This window comes from Fulmarus glacialis, unplaced genomic scaffold (genome assembly GCF_000690835.1).
Source record: "Fulmarus glacialis isolate BGI_N327 unplaced genomic scaffold, ASM69083v1 scaffold20531, whole genome shotgun sequence".
In the NCBI taxonomy this organism is placed as follows: Eukaryota; Metazoa; Chordata; class Aves; order Procellariiformes; family Procellariidae; genus Fulmarus; species Fulmarus glacialis.
In genome coordinates this window covers 12010-33545 of record NW_009191137.1, presented here as the reverse complement: position 1 = coordinate 33545, position 21536 = coordinate 12010, and the positions used below count along the sequence as shown (strand labels likewise).

Below are 21536 nucleotides of genomic sequence, written 5' to 3'. Positions count from 1 at the left end.
CCGAAGGAGCCAGCAGCTGCCTCACTGCTACATGCAGCCCCTGGCATGTACCCTCCAGCCCACAAACCTGTCTCTGCAGGAAGGCTCTCCAGAGCTTTTAAAGCTGTTGACACAGGGGAATTAGCTCTGCTCCTGTTTCACAGATGAAAAGTTAAATGACTTGCCCAAAGACCATGTGGTGAGTCCATAGTGGGGCTAGAAATAGAGGCTGGCTCCTTTCACTCACAATCCAAAAGCTTGAGCTCATGGTGGCCTCACGTTTCCCCTGGTAGCATTTCCACGAGAAGGTAGGAAGTGGTGAGTGACGGCTCGCCACGTTGACAGACAGCTCCCGTCTGGTGCAAGTGGCTAGATCTGTCACTCAGGAGCTGGGTTTCTGGAGCACTTGAGATTTTCCTTTTGGAGCCAGAGCAGGAACTGATGAGCACAGGGCACTCAGGAAGTGCTCTTCCCTGACATTTAAGAAGGCATTTAATATTTGACTGCTCTAGGGGATGAAGAGAGGGTGCTGATTAGAGTCTGGAAGCATTTGGTACTTGCTTTTATATTTGCTTAGTTTGGTGGATTAGCTGCAGGACGTGGTGTGAGCATTTTGATGATGCAGAACCTAAGGCTGATCCCTGGAGCTGATGAAATGTGAGATAGGTTAAAAGCATCAGTGTGAGTGAGATTTCATGCTTTCTTCAGTATTTATGGCTTGCCAGCTATTTTAGTTTTGGCTTGGTTTTTAATAGCGGCCCTTCATGGATAGGTCATTTTTTAGTCCAACTTTATTTTGCTTCTATTTCTTTTTATAAGATTTCCACCTCCCTGCGAACTTCAACTGCAACTTCGATCTCCCTGAAGACCTCTGTGGTTGGTCACACGACTTGGCAACAGGTTATACGTGGTCTTTTCAGCCTACAAGCACCTGGATTGGCAACTCTGAACCAAGCCCTGAGACTGTGCCTGGTAAGATGGTTGATACCATACCAAAGCAGGGAAGAGGAAGCTGATGGGGCTTTCTCCGTGTGAACAGTATGACTGGTTATTGCACAGCTATCAGGAGTTGTGAAGGCTGTGCAGAGCTGAACGTTTTCTTTTGTGGAAGCTTTCAGATGCTTTGCTGTATGGTTCATGACTTATTTATAGGACTGTGACCGCTGGCACTGAATTGTACTAACTATCCTCTTGAGATAGCCTTGAATCAGACACTGGGCTTTGAATCCCTTGTGACCATGAAGGTTAGCCTGGGCTTTGTTCCACATCTGATCCAAATGTCCTCTGTAGGACCCAATGCTTTTTCCTCAGAATGCATTTCCTCTTTTGTTAGAGATGCATTTCTTCCTCCCATATGTTGCTCGGATTGCCTATAGTCTTCAGCTATTCTGCACTCTGGGCTTGCATAGGCTGGATTTCAGCCTCCTCCAAGTGAAGGATGAGCTAAGCCCTAAGAATGCTGAAATATGCCAGCTTCTTGCTGTTTGACTTTTGCTCTTTTTCTCTTCTGTGCTTTGGAAGCAGAAGATTTGCATGAGCGTGGCAGAGCCTAATTTATGGAGGACCTCACTGAGATGTGCTGGCATGGGTTGGAAGGGAGCCTGCCTCTGGCAGTGTGGTTGATAGATCGAGTTCTTCAGCTTCACATCTTGGAACTCACCCTGGGACTAGTGCCCTTTCCATACCCACATTGACTTTGTGGCACGGGTGGCATGAAGAACATTTGCCAGTTTCCTTATAACAGTAGACTGTGTCACCATAGCATCACTTCTCTTCACAATCAGTCATTGCTTATGAAACTCAAGGCTGCCCCAGGGAGAGCTGGCTGATCTTACCTGTCTTCAGCTCTGCCCTGGTGCCCGGTGACTCCACTGTCTGCATGCCATGTGCCCAGGGAGCCGTGCACGCTGTGGGCTCCTCCCTGCCCTCCCCCCGGTAAGGTTGAGTCTCGAGATGCAAACATTCAGGCGAACCTGTTAGCCACCTGGCAGAGGCGCTGGCCAGATTGGCAGTGCCGCCAGCCAGTTGGAAAGCCGTGCAGCCAACACCTGGTAGGCAGTGCTAAAGAGGAAAATATGTATTCCAGAAACATATGGGAAGAGGAGAATCTGCTACATCTCCACACACAAATCACCCCCACACAAACGCATACATCATTTCTCTCTTCAGCTCCTGAGGTGCTCAGCATTTTTCTAAGAGGCATGGTAGTGCTGTAAGTGCAGCCTACGTGGACATCTGACAAATTCTTTGGCGTGACATAGGGTCACAGTGTCTGCTATGGAGAAAAACATTTTCATATTTCAAGTGTTTATCTCGTAGCATTTGAGTGCTTTAGAAGATTAATATCTGGAGCTCAGTGGAGCCTCAGGCAACAGGAGAGAACACTTACAGCCAGCCCCAGACTTAATAACCCTCCCCATCTCATTCGCTGTAATAATGTTTAATTAATATAAGCCTCCTGCAAGTAGGATAAAAATTACTTATTTTTATAACTCAGCCTCAATTTTTCATTTCATTTCCTCTCCCCCGAGTCTCCCTACAATTAGTTGGACGTAGTTTCTTAGAAGACTCTGTCATATGTGCGCACGCGCCTGTGCTTGCGTGCACAGCCCGGGAGAGGCTGGTGCTGCCTCAGACAGCTCAGCACGCAATTCTGGTTTTTACCCTTCTTCTACCCTTTCTTCTCTTTCTTAGTTAGTTATGAATTGCAAAACCTCATCGCTGTGGCCGGGGGAACGTTTTCCTACTGTGATCTGGTTTTGTGCCAGCGTGGAGAGCTCTGCCTTACGGTGCTGTGCTGTGCCAGGCACCGAAGCACTCAGAGGTGCAGGCAAGCGCTCAGGCCTTGCCCAGCAAGTCACGGGCTCTACAGGCAGAGGAAGAGGAAGAGGTAGCAGCTCTGGGGGGCTGAAGTGCCCACAGCGGCGGAGGAAGTCAGCAGCAGACACCAGGCACAGGCTGAGAGATGGTTGTTGGTGCTGCCACGGGATCAGCCTCCTGGCTGGGTCAGGCAGGGATGCGCCCTCCCGGCGGCCGTGCCGCTGCCTTGCCCACGCAGCGCAGGGCTGCGGAGGGGCCGGCATGCAAAGGCATCACTGCTGCGCCTTGCTTTGGTCCTGCTTTTAGAAATTAAGAAGACATGACACAAAAGGAAACAACTGTTTGGTTTTTTCCTCCCCACACAGCTTTTAAAGCAACTCGAGAAACATGAAAAAGAGGAGATGCCGGCCCCTCGGCGGCGACAGAATCGAAGCATTGTTTGGTTCACACTCCCCCATTCTTCCCCTGCCTTTCCCTCGTGCTCCCTCCAGCACTTTGTTTCTACTTAGAAAATTCATCCTTAGACTCCAGGGAGCACAGAATGAAAAGCCCTTGTTCGGGGTGGTCTTTTCTTGTGAATTCCTCACCCTGGGGTGAGCAGTTGGGTGAAGGAGAGCAGCTGTGCTTGGTTTAGGGGCAGGGCAAAAGCTAACGGGAACTCAAAGCCGCTGGAGCCCAATTTGCTCTGATTTAAAGGTGCTGGCCCAGGCTAGAGGCCGTGGCTGCTCCATGGTAGCAAGGAAATGTGCTGTGCCTTTAAAAGCCATGTGGGATGTGTTTCTATTTCTTCTGAAAATGGCAAAACAAAAATTAAAATTAAAAGGGAAAAAAATAATGAAAGGAGGAGCCCTGGCTCAGTCTGCATGAGAGAGAGGGGGAAGGAAATGACCATGGTGAAATATCCTCTGTGAGGCACTTGATTAGAAAAGTCTGCTGAGAGACAGGCCTGAATTCCTCAGATATCTCCCGATTTCATTTTATGCACTGCATGCAATTCCTCCTCGTCTTTGGCGCGGAGAACGTCTCAAGACTGACAAGACACCCACTGCTCTCATTCCACTATTTTTATTTCCAAGATACTCTTTCAGGCAGCTCTGCATTTCTTTTTTTAGCCCTATGTTCCGTGGGCTCTTCACACCATGGATTAGCTCCACGTCTTCTCCTGCAGGCTCCCGTTACGTGTCTGGGGACCCCGTTGGTGAAAGTGGACCCAAAGTGCCCAACTTAGCAGAAACCCAGCATGGTTCCGGCTGTTACCCTGCCCTTTGCAAACCTAGAAAATACTGTTGCTTCCTTTTCCATGCCCCCACAAGAGATCACCAGGATTTTTCTCTCTATGGATTTTCAGATGCTTCCCTTCTGTAGAAAGATTCCCCTTAGCTGCAGCTAGCAAGATTCAAGGAGCAACAAGTTTAGGTTTCAATGAAGTTTCATCCCCCCTCCTGCTACATCAATGGCAATGTGCCACTGGTGTCAAGATAGAGGTCTTAAGACCTGAAAATAAATCTGGGTTGGTAAGCTGGGCACCTCAACTCTTCACCGTCTTTGAATTTCACCGGGGTCTTGATCCTGAAGGGTGTAAAGATCCTGGGTCGTATCCTTAGCTGGTAGGTGCGGTTGCGTTGCTCTCAGTGATGCTACGCTATAAGACAGCACTGAAAAGCTGGAATCGGTGTGTTTTGCCCATTTTTTCCCCTCCCCTTTTCTTGCAGTCATTACGCAAATACCTTTTGGTCCTAGAAGAGCACTGTGGGGTCTGCATCTCTACCACACGCTGCTTCTCATTCGGGTGAGCACGGCATCGGAGTCCGAGCCCTGGCAGCATTGTGAACCCCGCGTTGTTCAGATGTTGGCAGCTGTACATGCATGCAGAAAAGGAAGCAATTTTAACCTTGCAGCTCTCCTGACCACGTAGTTCTTGGGCTGGGCTGCAAAAACCCACCAAGAGCTTCTGTTGTGGGCCATGGCCTCACTGGCTTTGAGGGTCAGGAATGCTGCTCATTCGGGTTGCAGGCGCTGCAGGGAAAGGTTTATTTGTTTCAAAGCGTTTCCAGCAGAGGAATGTTTGTAGTGCTCTGAAGTTTCATAAGAGCTTATTTTTTAAGGAAAACAAATGTTGAGCTGTTTTTAAGCTGATGGTGACCCTTTACCATTCCTGTGTTTTTCCCATGGGATCTTTAAAAGGGAAAGTTTCATATTTTTCCTGCAACCCATGAGAACTTCTGCCTGAAGGCCTTGATCCTACTCTGTCCAAACCAACAGAAAGGTTTTCATGGTGTGAATGGAGAAGGGCTGGACTGAAACTGGGTCTGCACTTACTCTCATGAGACTTAGTCTCAAGCCTTGTGCCTTGGGGACACATTTTGACCTCTAGGGTCAATCCTGTCCCCTTTGAAGTAGGAGGGAGTTTTGCATGTGGGGTGGTGTGAAAGCCAAGCACTTCTGTGCAATGAGTGAGCAGCTGCACGCTGTGGGAAGGAGACCACATACCCGCTCTGTCTCTCCCCGCTCCCGCCATGTGTGGTGCAGATTGCCTCTCAGCAAAGCTGTATGCGGTTCTCCTGACCCTTGTTTGCACAGTGGGGACAACAAACCCTAAAAAGTCATTTGTGCCTTGGCTGCCTGCAGCATGGTGGAGCTGGGACGCCACACCACCCAGATCACGGGAGGTTTGCTGAGCATTGGCTGGGCTGTGCAAGTGCCCTGGCCACGGGGTAGGGCCAGGCTGTGGCCATCCTCGTGCCCGTACTGTCTTACATGAGAGAAGGGGCATGGCCATGGTCTGTCCCTGCATTGCCAGCAAAACTCCTGGGCTGGAGGCAGAGGAGAAGAAACCAGTCTTCTGGGGCTCACCCATTTCTTCGCTTCTCGCCTGTCTGAGTCCTTAGTCACTTTTTGGACCCAAACACCAGTGACACACACTGCATATAAAACTGGGCTGGAATGCTCTCTGGAAAGCAAGACACTGTCTGTCAAATCTTAGCACGTGCATCACTCCATCGCTTCGCAGCAGTGACTTAGCAGCCCGTGAGTCACAGAGCCCGATTCAGAAAAGGGCGTGTGTGCGTGAGCAAGCCGCAATGTGCAGCCTGTGCGGTGGAAGCACCAGCTCAATTAATACCTTTAATTGTGCATGCACAAACGCCGGGTGCGGGTGGGTCTCTGCACATGTGCCTTTCATGTAGGGGCATGCAGGGTGCCTGCCAGGCTGGCGGTGGACGCGGCGCGATGGCAAGCAGCTCACTTAGCATAAATGTCAGGCTCTAATTGGCATTTGGTTTGTCAGGGACACCGTGCCCTCCCTGTGCTCCCGGGGGGAGGCAGTGGGACTCACAATTGCGCGGCGCTGTTGAGGACGTGAGGCTTAATTAAGAGAGAGGATGTAATGGCCCGTCCATTAGAAAGGCTCCGGAGAGCAGGCGGAGGGCTTGGTTCTGGGCAGGTGTGGGGTTTTATGCCTTTTCACGGACTGATTTAGAGACTGAAATGGCAAGGACTTGGCAGGCTAATTAACACATAATCAAAATTGAGGGGATTTTCCAGCAGACGCAGTGATCTAGTTAATATAAATATTAGTTTTACGGAGGATTGATTTCCCTTCGTAAATGAAAGTCTGTCATTGAGGAGAGGCCTGTCACTGAAATTACAGTGAGAGCCTTTTGAGGTAAATTTGCATGATTTGCCAAAAAAAATTAAAAATACAATAACTATCCAATTTCAATCTGCATATTCATGCAGCTGCCATCCCCCTGCTACCAGAGCACCCTGCAGTCATGAGGGGATCAGAGCTGATCCGCTCCCCGGGAAAGGCAAGGGCTGATGCAGCCTCCAGTTCACACATCCCAGAAGGATGGCAGGATCTGGCCCCGCTGGGACGTCTCCCCAGCCCTGACACAGCACGGTCAGGGGTGGCATTTGGGGCTGTGGAGGCAGCACGGAGGGCCCAGAGCAGAGATGTCACCTATGGGATTTGACAGACAAGAGGTGGCTGCTGGTAGGCTGCAGCGCTGCCACTAAAACACACCGCGAAACAGGCTCTGCAGTGAAAAAGAGCGCGGTGACCTTTGGAGGGACGTAAGTGAAGGCAGTTCAGTGTGGGTCATCCATAGGAGCAGCAGCTGTATCTCAACGATATCCAGCGAGGGGGAAATGTGGAGGGAATCTGAAGTCTCGGTAATTGCTTGTGTACATCCTGCCCGACATGTTTTGCTGGAAAACCTCCAGATGTGCTGCTGAGACCGATGAGGAAAGGTGCTTTTCTTGGGAGAGGGGGTGAGACATGCAGGATCCAAGCACAGGCAGGCTGACCTTGCAGAGGGGGCGGCTGCCATGGCTCATGCTTGCAGCCTGACCCGAACCGCGAGGCTTCATCCCCCGCTGCCCCTAATGTCCTCTCAGATGGCTTGCTAGCAGGGGGGGACGGGTGCGCCAAGAGCAAACCGCGTTGGCCAGATGGTTTGTTTGCAGGGCCCGGCTGGTGATTTATCCAGGACTCACTGCCGTGCACATACAAGCGACTGCCATCGTCTGGCTGGGGATGGTTGCGTGTTCATGCTCCTCTGGCTCCCCTACATCCAGATGATCCCATAAATCTTCCATGAGATTTATGCCATAGTATCAGTTGCAAAAACAGTGGTAGGTTAAAATGCCTGAGCAGATTCATCCTGCCTTTTTTGAGCCGGCACTTTGAACTACCAGTGGCAGTTTGGTTGGGGATGTAGCTGCCGTGTTAGCTGGAATAGAGGCTGCAAAGCAAAGTTCTGGGAAAGAGATTAAAATGCATTTCTGATTCTGGAAGAATTGATCAGCTCATCGTTGCAAGGCTCCCTTCAAGTGCTTTAGCAGGGGAAATCAGTCTTTCAGGTGGTTTCTGTGCCAAAGGCTTCCATTTACTGTATCAAACAGAGCGACTACTGGAACCACCGGGCTCCCACATGCTGTTCCAACAATTAGCTCCACAGCGCCCTTGTTCAGTCAATCTCAGCAAATTCACAGGGCTTTTCAGAAGGTCCAGCTAGCCATTAGAGTGGTCCAGCCATTTCATCTTCAAATGACACCAAGTTGTGTCTGCTTGCGCTCTGCTCTCCGTTCCAGCAGCTCCTGTTACCAGGACCAGGGGCAGGAGCACATGGTACCCAAACCCACCGCCACTTGCCGGGGAGCAGCTGGGTTCATCACCCAAAGACTGAGCCTCCCCGCAGCCCTTGGGATTGCCAGCAGGTCCTGGAGAGCTCTGTGGGCTCCAGCAAGCGCTGGGCAGGCAGCACAGAAGATGCAGGGTTTGGGAGGGCTCCCGCGGGTCTGAAAGAGCCTGTGTGGATGGGGGGGCATTGGTTTTGGCTGCGGTTCAGGAGTTTCTTTGATTTCACAGCCTGATAGGAATGGGAACGAATCGGAGGTCGATGTCATCCCTGGTGGGAGGGATGTGACTCAGAGGCACACAGGCTCTTTGGCTGAAGCGGCGGAGGCAGTGATGCTGGGTACCACTGGCTCCCAGTGAGGGGTGCAGATCGTGGGGGGTGTCCAGCTGCACAATTAACATAGTCCCCTGCGTTCAGCTGTGGGTTTTGGGCAGATCCAAGGGTGGCTTGCATCCCTGCACTCAATCAGGCTGCCTAGATACTGGCACCAAAGGTCGGTCCTGAACTTTGAGGATCTGGATTTGATCCTTCTTAAGCCTGGCTGGTGCTTTTATTAAGGATTTGCCTGTGAGACCATTTCAGCTGTGAGATAATTGTGTGATCATAGTCTGATTTGCTCTTCCACTTTGTTTGTTGTTGCTGCTTTTTTCTTTGAAGAGGCTTGTAGTGAATTACAAAAAGAGGATTTTAATTCAGGAGACCTTGATGACTTATTATGCCTTATTGCTCCTTAGGCATGGAGTACAGCTTGTTCTTTTTTCTTCCTCCGCTTGTTTATCTCCCACATCTCCTCCTCCACCACTACCACTCCAAAGTAAATCACAAGAACACTCCTCCATTAGAGAACGGCATGGTACTGTTTCAAGTGATTCACTCAAGCAGGAGTGGGCAAACATGCTTTCATCTTTTCTTCTGCTACTGTTTGTTGGCATAAAGTGCCAAGTGGCCCAAGCACATTTCATAGGTGCTGGAAAACATTGCTGGAAAATGTTGCTTTTTCTTTATGTGGCCGGTCGGGGACAGATTTGTCCTTCACGCAGCAAAGTCAGTGAAAGTTCATATGGAGTGGATACGCTTTTGCAATATTTTGATCATACATCCCAGGAGTAGAGTGATGGCAAATCTTTCTGCTGTCTTGTCCTAAATTTATTTTAGAAAGCTATGTAGCTCACGGTGGTTGGTTTCAGCCCAGCTTTCTGGCAGTGACAAACTTGCAGCAGGGCCAGTGGCTGTGCAACCACTGATACATCTCCCTTGGGCTGGGATGTCACCGGATTGCTGAGCAGCAGCAAGGTGAGCTGGTGTTTTCCAGGTAGGACCTGTCTTTCGATGCTCGGGAACTGGGCTCTAAGTTCAGGTCTCTCTGGTTTCAGTTTTGGAGGTGTTTTGGGTGCACTTTGCAAACATTCTCAGTGCAGACGCTGCTTTTCTGCCATTGCTGTGGGCACTGAAGCCGCAGAAGGAGCAGGGCAAGCAGAAGGCAGGCTGCTGCTCAGAGCTTTGCCCGTCAAGTGCAGCGGGCTAAGACGTGGGGAAAGGAAGCCACAGACCCTTAGGTGTGGTCCTGGGGCAGAGGTGACCCCGCTGGGCTGCAGGAGAGCTCGCACATGCTGGCATGAAGCACCAGTGACACTTGCCCGGTGCAGCAAGAGCAAGCGTGTTCATCCCTCCATTGAGTGAAACGTGAAATACAGCAATATCTGTCATTGGCTTGTCTGTGTCACCTTGTACTGCAGGCACTGCAGTCGGAGCAACCCAAGGGACTCTGTCCTGACATTGGTCATGATGGGAGGGGGCTGGTAAGGGTCAGATCAGCTACACGCTTGGCTTTCAGTCTGTGCTAAGGGACTTCAGGCAGCCAAGCTGCAAATGGGGAACTCTTTGAGGAGGCTTCTCATCAGAGAGGGCTGGAAACCACTGATTCCAGACCAAATCAGCCGTGCCCAGGGATTTGTATCCATGGGCTTTTGCTGCTATTGGTATTCAGATCAAGTATCTCCAATTCCAGTCTCAGCCTTGAACTTCTCCTGGGATATCAAATGTACCAAATCTCCTCCCTGAGGATTGACAAAAAGCATGGCACAATTTAAAATGTAATATTAAAGCAAGTGAATCCCCTGCTGTATGTATTTCAGCTACCTTAAAGTTTGCAGCTACCCGGTTGTCACCTGTGCATACTTCACTCACTGGGACCATGTCCTTCCTCTGTGCTATGCTTTAGGGGCTGTTTTGCTGCATTACAGAAAAACCGAGAGCCAGGCTTTCATTTTGTCATGTGTATCCTCAAAAAATTGTCAGCTAGACCCTGACTGTGGAGTATTTACGGCTGGGGATGAAAAGAGGCAGGATGAACACAGCTTGTGATCCCCATCCCAAGATGAGTTTTCAGTACCGGTGGTTAGAAAAACCCAGGCTTGTTCACTGAGCAAGCTCCCAGCAGAATAAACACAACCCCCCACCAATGTCATTATTGTGGCGTTGCTTCTTCTGACAATAACTGCTCTTTAACTTCTCCTAATTACATTGATCTTCGGCTTACTGCTTTCTGGTTTTGCTGTCGGTCTCCTACCAGAGGGTAGTGGCTGGTGAGGGAAGTGTGCCCCTCGATGCCCTGCCCAGGCTGCACAGGGCGCAGCGGTGGCACGGCTTGCGATGCACACGGAGGGTGCCGGTGTGAGACCCCACTCCTGCAGGCATGGGTGTGAGAGCCTGCCCAGCACTGCCAAAGCCACCTGGCAGGAGGTGAGACACTTGCTGCAAGCGGCGCAGAAAATAATATAATGGTGTTTTCCTCTTTGAACAGACGGCAAGAATTACCTGCAGCTGCAGAGCAGCAGAAGGAGGGAAGGCCAGCGAGCCCGGCTCATCAGCCCCACCATCTATCTGCCCCGGAGCGCTGTCTGCATGGTCTTCCAGTACCAGGCGTGGGGCAGCAACGGGGTGATGCTGCGGGTCTGGCGGGAAGCCAGCCAGGAGCACAAGGCGCTGTGGGTCATCACGGAGGACCAAGGGGAGGAGTGGAGGGAAGGCCGCATCATCTTGCCGAGCTACGACATGGAGTACCGGGTAAGATGCTCGGGGAAGGTGTGCTGGGCCAGACAGGCATCTCCAGCATCTTTATTTCAGTGTTTTAGAGCCAGGGCCCATTCATCATTAGGGAATGTGGCTGTTTTCATTGTGTTTCTCGAGTTACTATAGTAACTAAACGACACTGTTTGTTATTCAGAGAGTGCCTGTCTTCTGCACAGACTTGGGCCTTTGTTCAGCCTGTTGCCTTTTATATTCCTCAAATCTCACACTTTGCAAATATTTTCCCTTCTTTTTTTTTTTTCATTTTGTTTTGTGCATTTCCCGCCCCCCCCAGCTGATGGTCATCAGATAGTCTGAGCAGAGGCAGGTGCACAGCTTCAGGGAGCAAACCCAAACCCTGCAGCCAGGAGAAGTGGGAAGCTGGGGGGGGGTTCGGCCAGCTTTTAAGGGTAGGCAGCAAACAGCCCTTCTCCAGCCTCGGCTGCAAGTGCTGACGTGGGAGAAGGAAGAGGGAATGTGGGTTCGTTTGTGAATCCGCTTCTCAGATGCCTTAGACCAGATGAGAGGGCTGGGTGCAGCGCTGTGGGGTCAAGGCCAAGTCCCCCTGTCAGGAGATCAGTGGAAGAGGAGGGATGAGCTGGAGGGAGCAGCACTGCTTGCCACAGCCGCCTGAGCCCCTCTGGCACGGCTGTGCCAGCACCCCGCTGAGAGGCTGCTGCTTCCAGGAGTGCCCTTGGCATGGTTAGCCCTTCCGGCCAGCGCGCTGTTTGCCAGGGAGCCAGGGCTGCTGTTGTCACTTGTTAATGAGCATCAGCACGGCATCCAGCACCCTCCAAAGCAAAAGGAAACACTAATCTGCAGGCCCAGGGCAGAGCTTTGACGACCACCCCAGCAGGGAGCCTTGCTCTGGCTGGCTCCCAGCCCTGACCCTGACCCGGGGAGCTGCTGCTCTCAGGCCACTGACCCCTCCAAACTGCTGCCTCCTGCGTGGGTCGATGGCTCGCACTTGGGACCAGCAGCTCTGACACTCTGTCCTGAGCACAGATAGACACCCAGCCCTTCAGGGAATTCTCCTTGCAGGCAGGCACAGGATCAGACTGCCCAGCCACGCCAGAGAAAGGGGGCACCTAAAATGCAGAGAGGAGGTTTGTGAAATACATAGCCCTAGGAAATTATTTGGACCCTCGAGAGTAGTCAGGGAGATAGAAGGCAAAAGCTTTGCACTGGAGCTGCGTGACTAGTTTGCATATGTGTGTTTGGCTTTTTAATACAATACCACTAAACGCAATATGCCTACAGATAAGAATGATGGGCACTGGATGACTACTTTGTGCGTTAAACGTGAATATACCGGCATTAGCTAAATAACAGCATCATTATGTAAATAATGCCAGTCTCTCCACTCAGCAGTTCTTAGAGCTAACGACTCTATTTATTTTTGTAAATATATTTTGCCTGTGATTAAGTAGGAATAAATTGACCCTTCTCCTCTAACATTTCAATACTTCTTATGTAATGTTGATGGGAACAGCATGTCACAGTTAATGTAGCAGTGCATTTTGTTTCCTTCCCTTCCTTTTTCTGATCGTAGCCCAGTTAATACCACGGGCCAAATCTGCTGCTGCTGTAAGTCAGTGTTATGCCACTTGCATCATTTGTGCAAGGGCCGGAGGGTGGCCTGCGATGCTGAACGTAGATTCACTGAGTCTTTATTCCATGCGAGAGACATTTAATTGAACAAATTGCGAGCCGAGTGCTGCCAGGTCAGGTAACAATCTTTCTGCCGAACCCGTCCCTGCAGAGCAGCTTTCCCTGAGGAAAGGGTGGCAGAGGCAGGGCAAGGAAGCAGGACTAGTCTCAGGTCATCCACAGGTGTGCAGGGAATGCCAGGAGCAGATCTTCTGCCCTTTCCCTTGGGAGCAGCAGCTGCTCTCTGCCTCCCAGCTTAGCATTGACGTTTCTGTCCCAACTTCTCACAGATTGTGTTTGAGGGATTTATACGCAACGGCCACTCAGGAGAGCTCGCCCTCGATGACATCCGGCTAGGCACCGACATCCCGCTGGAGAACTGCATGGGTACGTGCTGTGTCCGGCCGCGGGGTCGGGGATCGCGGTGGGGACAGCTGGGGATGGAGAGCTTTCACTTGTAGGCTGCCAGTGGGCCACTTCTTCTCCCCTGCTTGAGTTACTGGGAGTTTCTGGATCTCAGCTGGGACTCTCCTTGTCCACAAAAGAAATGAGGGGGACTCAGTCTCTGAGGGACGGGGGCTCTGACCGTGTTGGTGTGAGAGGCAGGAAGCACATGTCTCTGCAGCGCAAAGCTGAAAGAGCAGCTGAGGGTTACCGAGGACTATTCTATGTGGTAAGGACATACACCAATTTTAAAAGGAAAGTGCTGGACAAAAGAAACCAGCTGTCAGTCAGTATTACATGTGTGGAGGGGCCAATGAGTTCAAAAGGAGTCTGCTTTAATAAGAAATAAAATAGCGGAGGGGTTTTACAGCAATGTTAACAGAATAACAAAAGAAATTTTTGTCCTAGAATTCACCGTTCCCCAAACCAGGCCAAAAGCCAAGTGGATTCATTCAATGTGAAAGACAGAGAGGACTTTAAAAAAAAAAGAGAGAGAAAAAAGTGTGTTTTAGCAGTTTGCTGGTGGGGCTGTTGGCCTGCCCTGTTCCTCTAGCTGGCGTATCCATGCACGCACTCTGATGGCTCTGGTCACCATCTAGCTTGGATGTGGATTTAGAGCCATCCCAGTTGAGGATGGGACCAAGAGTATTCAATTAGTGGGATCCGTGCTGAGAGCTGCCCACAGTAGCGAGGCCCTGCTCTTCTGCGTGACCTGGGGGAGGCACGTTTCACTGTTAAATACCCGCAAAGCGTCCGACCCATCCTGAAGTCAATGGAAAAAGCCAGGTGGAGCAGAGCCTCTCTCCCCTTTGGGCTTGGAAAGGCCCAGTTCAGTGAAGCTGCTGTCCTCTCCCCGAGCAAGGGAGAGGGAGGATCCCAGTGCCTCCTAACCCAAGCGGGACAGACGCTCTCTTCCGAGGGGTGTGTCTCAGGGGAGGAGCCATGGGACAAATTGTGCCTGGGAAGGGCTGGTCATGTCGCTTGCCACGCTGTGCAGGCAGGCGATGGTGAAGGTGGTGCAGGAACCAGCATTAATAATAGAATAGAGTACCAGAACTGCCCCAGAGATGCTCTTGAGCGCCGTTGGTCCCAGTTTCTTTGATGCTTTGAACTCTGCTGGTCTCCCATCTGCCAAAGGAGCTAATACTCCCTATGTCAAATTCCCTGTATTTAAGGCTTGACAGTGGTGTTTTAATCCCTTGCCTTCTATGGCATTAAAGAGAAGCAAGACTGATGATTAACACTAATAGCATTTCCTATTAACTTCTTTCGAGCTCAGCAATTCACCTAGCTCCAGTGTTACTGTATCTTGGGCCTAAAGCTTAATATTTCAAAACAAAAGCATTAATAAATTATAAAGTTTCAAGCGTTGCCAGCCCTAAAAATAACACCAAATTGCTACACAAAATTATTTGTCCCATTCTAGGAAGTTGAATGGGAATCTTAAAGCCAATAAGGATAGTTTATTTCAAATCATTTCTAACAAAGGGCTCCCACTGCAAGCTTTAACATAACTCATGGGTCATTTACGATGTCACCAAAATAATAATGAAACGGTAGAGATACAGTGCTGCTCTCTCTCTGTCAGGGCCATGAGAATAGCTGACTCCAGCACAGGCTACTGTTTTTTCAGATGCAATCCTGGGAAGTAATCTGATTCCTTTTTAGCGTGAAAGAACGCTAATAAGTCACAATAATTTTTTCCTTTGACAGATGTGTCGTTTGCATTCTGAACTTGAGTGATGATTTCATAGCACTCAGTAGAGCCAGAGTCTGCTTCTGTGACTCACAGGCACAATGCAGAAGTAATCTAAAAATGATCAGAAGTCTATTGCTTCTGCGAGAAAGTAATCAGTAATAAGTACTGATTATTGCTTTTCAGATCCAGTAATTTGTAAGAGATTACTTGAAAGTATCTTGAAAGAAGAAAAAAATCACTTGCCTGTGTTTCTTGGCACTGTGAGATGGAGAGGAGCATGGCATCGATGCCCAGAAGTAACACAGTTCCCGTGTGACTAATGATGCCAGAGTTGAGCCAGAAACCAAACTGATCTTGGAAATTTTAGGGGGTTTCATCACTGGGCCAGGTGGGGCTTTGTCTTTGGATGATTCAGGCCAGCCAGCTGAATCCAAATGACCCTCAACTTCGGACATATTTTTCTCTGAAGTCTGTGTCTGAGTTGAAGCTTATTGCGTCTGGTCACTCCTCAGCCGAGACAGGGTGTCTGCCCATCCTGGTGAGGTTGGCTAGCACCCCATTCTGGGGGGCACAGCCACAGCCACTGCTCTGCTTGGCCACTGCAAATCGACAAAGACATGAACTGTGGCCTTGTAATATTCCCCTCTCTAATACTAGGGATTTTTTTTTTCCTTTGCAGAACCCATCACAGCTTTCCCAGGTGAGAACTACTTTCCAGGTAAAACTGCACTTCTCTCGGTGGTTTCTTTCTGCTGGCATGGGCTTTTACATTGAAGGAAAGCAATGTGCGTGCTTGTACAAACAGCAAATGTTCTGAGCAGTGAAATGGCAAGCGTGTGCTAAACCTCCCCCGCCACAGCAGCAGGAGGTGACACCCTCTGACTCCTGCTAGGTGACAGGGAGCAGGCAAACAGACAAGTCCTACTGTCTTCGGGCTGAATAGCACTAGGAAACCTGCTATCACGGGGCACCTGGCCTCCTGAAGAGCAGCTGAGCCCAAAATGGGAAGGCTGAGGAGTAAAGGGTAGTTATCAACTGACTTAAATGAAAAACCAGTAGCCAATTAAAGGTAAAATGAGGTGGCAATGACTTGCATTAGTGTGGGGGAAGGTTGTTCTCTAGTTCATAGATGCTCTGGCAGTGGTGGTGTTTGAGCTGCTGGTGAAGGAGGGTGGGGCTGGTCTGCTTGGAAGGGGAAGGGAGTTGGGAGGTAAAAGTGGGAGAGCGAACTGCTGTGAGGAGCTCTGAAGGTGACAGTCAATAAAAGGAAAACAAGGTGAAATGGTGCATTTAATAGCTTAATACTAGCCTGAAGGATAGAAACTGGCATTTCTCTGATCAAACCTACAGAGTAAGACAAAAGGTGAGGAACACAGAAAAACTGCCTTGCTCTTTGAGCAGTCAGTGGGGATGTTGTTTGTCTTGCTCTGGGGTGAGAAAAGCTATCTGCTTTTGCAGGGAAGATCAGTATAGTCTGTTGGAGAGGTTTTTTTCCCCTGTTTTGATTTTGGATTTTGTCTTCCTGCCTGCCTTTTCAGGAATGCGTCTGGGGGTTGTGTTGTGATGAAGAGCAAACTTGGGGCTCCCCTTACTTTGAAAGTTGTTTTGCCAGTTCAGTCAATGCACCCTTTGCTTTCACTTGGACATGATGTCTGTACTCTTCCCATCCCTTACTCTGCTGGTGGGCTGTAAGATATGGCTGGGCTCTACCCTAGAAGCAGCTGCATTTCTGTGCGGGGCAAAGCTGTCTCTGGTAGGTATGTGTGGTGGGAGCTGTGGCAGTAAAGGAAAAGTAGACACCAAGACTGAGGTCATGTGCGCAACTCCATCCCTGGGGCGTGAGGCAGGCTGTGGAGCGTTACCAGCGGGAAGGACATGTGCAGGGCATAACACCATGTTTTCAGTCATACCCATAGTGTAACAACTAGGAATTTGGGCTTGCTTGTTTGTAGGCTGCTTATTTATCTGCTACTCAGGCTTGTGGTGTTACTGAAAAGCTGCTGCAATATTCTCAGCTGACAGTTAAAGCTTCACGACCCTTCCTCACTTACACCATCTCTCTGTGTTCTCCTGATCTGTTACCTATTTTGCAAACAGCATCCTTGTCTTTTGGGGCTTGTAACATGCATGTCATATTCCGTGTGAATCTCATTCTGGGTTCTCACATTGAGTTATCCCAAAGTCATGTTGTTTCTTTTGCCCTTCACCTTGTATGCCCTGTTGTTTCTTTTGCCCTGCTGCCTGTATGCCTCCATTTCCCCATCATATTGCGCAGGACACACTGGCTGGGTAGGGACAGCGTTTGCTGTGCCCAGCACAGTGAGGTCCCTGAGCACCACAGGCAGATGCTGTTGCAGGCACACCTCCCCTTCATACAGGAGCTCGCCAGCTTGTGCCAGTGGGCTCCTGCCCATCGCTGTCTCCCTGGAGGACATCCTAGCGCTGCTCACAACAGGGGAGCAATTGCAGCAAAAGGTTGAAAAGGTTTCCCTGGCTGACAGGCAGGAATAGGTGGGGCAGAGGGATGGAGTGACCAGGAAAGGAGCAAAATGCAAAGGGAAAACATGAAGAAGTGAAAATGAAGATTGGAGAAACCAAGATAGCAATTAAAATGAGGGAAAGACAGAGATGCTCAACAGGAGGAGAGGGCAAAAGAAGGGGAAGAAGTCCCTGGCTGGATAAAAAAAGGGAGCTCAAGAGGAAAGACTGTGCAGAAAGTATTGAGATGTTCTGTAGCCCCCACTCCTGCAATTACACGATGAGCTGAAAAAGTTGGATGCCATTAAAAATAATAGCAAATCCTTCCTCTCCTGGCTTGGGAGCAAAGCTGAAAATATGCACCTTACAGGCTCCAGGATCACAAGGCAAATAACAAGAAGAGAATTGTGTGGGTGGAATATCTTTCAGCTAGTGGGTCGGGATCTTACAAGACCAGTCAAGTGTGCTTAAACTGTGCTGCATTTGAGAGTTGATGTATCTCACCCATAAAGAAAAGGTATAACAAGTGGCTGGAAGCAAGGAGTTAGATAAATACCAGGCTAAAAATAAGAGACATATTCCAAAGAGCATGGAGACAAACTGCGGGGGGAATTTGCCTTTGGGACTGGTGGATTCTCCCACACCGGATATCCTGAAATCAACACAGGGATATCTTCCTGGAGAAATGACAGGTAGCAATTAAGGGGTTGAGGCTGACACCAGTTTTCTGCCATTCAGATTAGATGAGTATAATACTCACTTTCATCTGTGCCATCTGTGAAAAGTCCAGCTCTGTTGCTTGTCCACAGCGATTAATGTCCGTGATCTTGGAGAGGAATACGAGCTGTGACATGACAGCGGCAGAGCAAGGCAGGCAGCCCTCTAGGAGGCTCTCTGGAAAGGATTTTCTCCTTTTTTTCCCCAGATTACTTTTGTTCTTGCTTCTTTTGGGTTTTGATTTCTGCTACACAGCTCTAAAACTGGTCCCTGTAGATAGAGTCTTCCCTGTTGGGAATAAGAGGGGGCTGTACCCGGCCAGGTTGGAGGTGTGAGCGCAGCAGCACACCCACATGAAATCATCCATCCTGTAGGGATTAAACTGGGTTTCCACTGATTGATGTCCCCAAGCCGTGCATAAACACAGCACCCACAAACTTGACAGCAACAGCAGGAGGCATTTCTTTATTAAGACGAGAGCGCTAGTGAGTAAATGAAGAAGGGCAAGTGTGTGTGTGTGTGTGTGTGTGGCAGAAGGCAAAGGGGAGTGGAAAAATTATTAAGTTAAGAAGATGGATTTTTTTTTTCCATCTCCCTGAGCAGAGAACTTTTCCGCTGATATAAGAGAAAACTTCCAGAGAGCAGCAGAGCCAGTAAAAACAGAGCAGATAACATCAGCGCTGTGTGCTGAGTGGATGGGCAGCTATATTTAGTGGCTGACAGTGTAAGGAAGAATCATTAATGTTGGGAATTGGCTTCGTTAAGGCTTAGAGACAACTGAGTGTGATTCCTTAATGACTTCAGTTGCTAAATGAACTCTCCAGACTTCTGCTATCTCCTCAGCCGGGCCACAAGGTGCGGAAATGGGGGCTGAGGAGGGGCTCTGCACCACCCCTCATGCTTGCAGCCCTGGCTGCTGCACGGGGACATCTGGAGCGGGCCAGAGCCAAGCAGAGGTTGTCCTGAACCCACAGCTGCCTCAAGATCCCCCAGGGATCCTTCCCACAAGCGAGATCATCTGAGGTGCATCATGCTGCCTCCCTCCATCCCCAGGCAGGGGGCAGAGGTGCATGGGGAAGGGGCAGGGTGTGCAGGCTGGGCACCACAGCACATCCTCCTCTACGGCCAGACCCCCCTTTTGTACTCCCATCCTGGCACCGGGCAATGTACAGCCATCGGGAGGCCATGGAAACCTTCCTCCCCTCTGTTTTTCAGAGGGGTGCGCTGCTCCCCTGCAGGCTCAGGAGCCACCGGCACCCCTGACACCTGCCCCCCTCTCCCCATCCTGGTTTCCACTGGCGGGGCCTGATGCATATCAGTGGTGTGAGAGTCTGTTCGCCTGTAAATCTCTCGCTGGAGCAAGGCACTATGTAAAACAGAGACTGTCACCAAGCATAAACACGAGCGGCCTCTGCACAGCGAGCAACCCCGCGATCTTCCCAGGGGTCGGTCCCACACCCCGGTGCTGTCAGGCACAGGCGAGGTGTTGCTGATCCATTGGGGATGGCGGTGGGATGCATATGGGTCTGGGGCGGCTCAGCCAGCTGGATCTGTGGTGGGAGACAGCGGTGGGTTATCAGTGAAGCTCAGGGCAGCGTTGAACATGCTAACCCTGGCAGGGGGCTGGCGGCGGCCCCCATAGGGTGTCCCACACTGCCACCCCCCATGCAGCTGGTCGGGGGGGCAGCTGCTTGGGGAGGCACAGGGATGCGCTACTTTTGTTTCCCCCATGCCAGGGTGGCCAGTGGAGGTAGAGAAGGAGGTTGGAGGGCTGCCTGCTCCCTGCCTTCGCCACCCCGAACACACAGCCCAGCCGGGACCCCCTTTCCCCAGGCACCGTCGGGGGGCAGGAGGGACAGGGCCACCCTCATTCCTGGCAGCGAGGGGCAGCTGGGCTGAGACAGGGTGAGGGCGGCGTATCTGGCAGGTAGGTTTCTCCTGAGACATTCGAATTTCTTGCCTACAATGACAAATATGTGGGTGGTTCCCAGCCTCCTGCTCTGTAAAAGCAGGATTTGTCTTGCCTGTGTGGGGTTTTTTCCTTCATTTTGGGGGATTTTTTTGTTGTAGCTATACATCTGGGTGCAGTGTTTATTCTTATTTTTACTCCCTGTGCCGGGGTTTTGGGGGATGGGGAGGGGAGGAAAGCCTTGTGACTGGCAGAGGAACCATCATTTTGCCACATCTCCTGTGCTACCAGCAGCAGAAAAGCTGTCGCCATCCCAAATTTGCCAGCCGATGGCTCTGCTGGCCGGGACGAAAACACTTCCCCCAACCAAAATTTCCCCAGCCGATGGCTCTGCTGGCAGGGCAGTGTTTGGAGGGGAGGGCAGAAGCCGTGCTGCGAGATGCCCTTGCTGCTAGCAAAGCCGGGTGCATCCCGCACTGTTTCGTTTTTTCCCCTTGGCATCCTCTGAGCCTGCTCAGGAAACCAAGCTGGAGTTTGGTTAGCGCAGAGCTCAACAATATGCTGACACCAAACGGCTGGGGGGGGGCTGCCCCCCGCCAGCAGGCCGGGGGCAAGGGGAGAGGGCAAGCGGAGTGTGGGGGGGTCAATGTGTCCAGCGGCAGAGCGAGCACTTCAGAGAGTTTCACCGGGGACTTTGCCCCCCTTGAAGTAGCCAGTAAATAAACGTAGTGCAAAAGTGCATCTCTGCCGAGTTATTTACAGCTCGGCCCTGCGAGCAGAGTTGGGGAGGTGGGAGCAGCGTGTGCAGGAGGAATAGTGCAGAGCCGTTCTCGGGCCGTGGGTGTGAGCACAGACACCGGCGCTCCTCTGCTCGGTGCCTGCCGGAGGCGCGTGTGTGTGCGTGCTTCTGCGGACTGGCAGTAAGGTCCTACGCGCGTCTGATCACCAGATGTGTGCCGAGCTGTCCTGGGATGACCTGGTAAGCAGGAGCAGCGCCTTGCAGCCGTGCCCTGCCTCCCAACACGCTGCAGCTGCAAGAGTAGGAAGGGTTAACCATCACTGGGCTGAGCCTGAGTGCTGCCTGCCCTTGAATTCAAGGGAGGCAGGTGCTTTTCCAGCCCTCCCTAGGTGTGTTTGCTTTATTGGCATGAATTCATAGTCCTGGCTTGCTTAAGCTGCAGAGAGCATGAGTTTCTTATGTGAGCATTGGGTTGAATTTCGCAGCCTGCGCCATGTAAATAATCGTAACCATCCTTTCTTGCTTTAAAAAATAAGGAAATCTGTAAGTCTGTGAATGGGGCACCTAGTGAAGCCAGACTGGGTGCAGAGCACTTTCAGGCAGAGATCTCCTCTGTCTTTTCCGTAGGAACGACAAATGTTTCTCCCTGTAATTTCTTTCCCAGTCTCCGGGTTGAATTTCGCAGCCTGCGCCATGTAAATAATCGTAACCATCCTTTCTTGCTTTAAAAAATAAGGAAATCTGTAAGTCTGTGAATGGGGCACCTAGTGAAGCCAGACTGGGTGCAGAGCACTTTCAGGCAGAGATCTCCTCTGTCTTTTCCGTAGGAACGACAAATGTTTCTCCCTGTAATTTCTTTCCCAGTCTCCTGCGGTAACTTCCTTGGCCATC

The 21536-nt window shown here is 50.7% G+C and overlaps 1 protein-coding gene across 1 annotated transcript in view; it reads left to right on the top strand.

Moving 5' to 3' along the window:
* LOC104083183 (neuropilin-2-like) overlaps positions 1-21536 on the top strand; it is a gene marked incomplete at its 5' end in the record, with an annotated part of 41203 nt that overhangs the window by 7771 nt on the left and 11896 nt on the right. Inside the window, 4 exons of the mRNA XM_009586584.1 lie at positions 799-951; positions 10744-11006; positions 12950-13046; positions 15482-15502. Of these exons, the coding sequence (XP_009584879.1) occupies positions 799-951; positions 10744-11006; positions 12950-13046; positions 15482-15502 (534 nt within the window). The remainder of the gene's footprint in view (positions 1-798; positions 952-10743; positions 11007-12949; positions 13047-15481; positions 15503-21536) is intronic.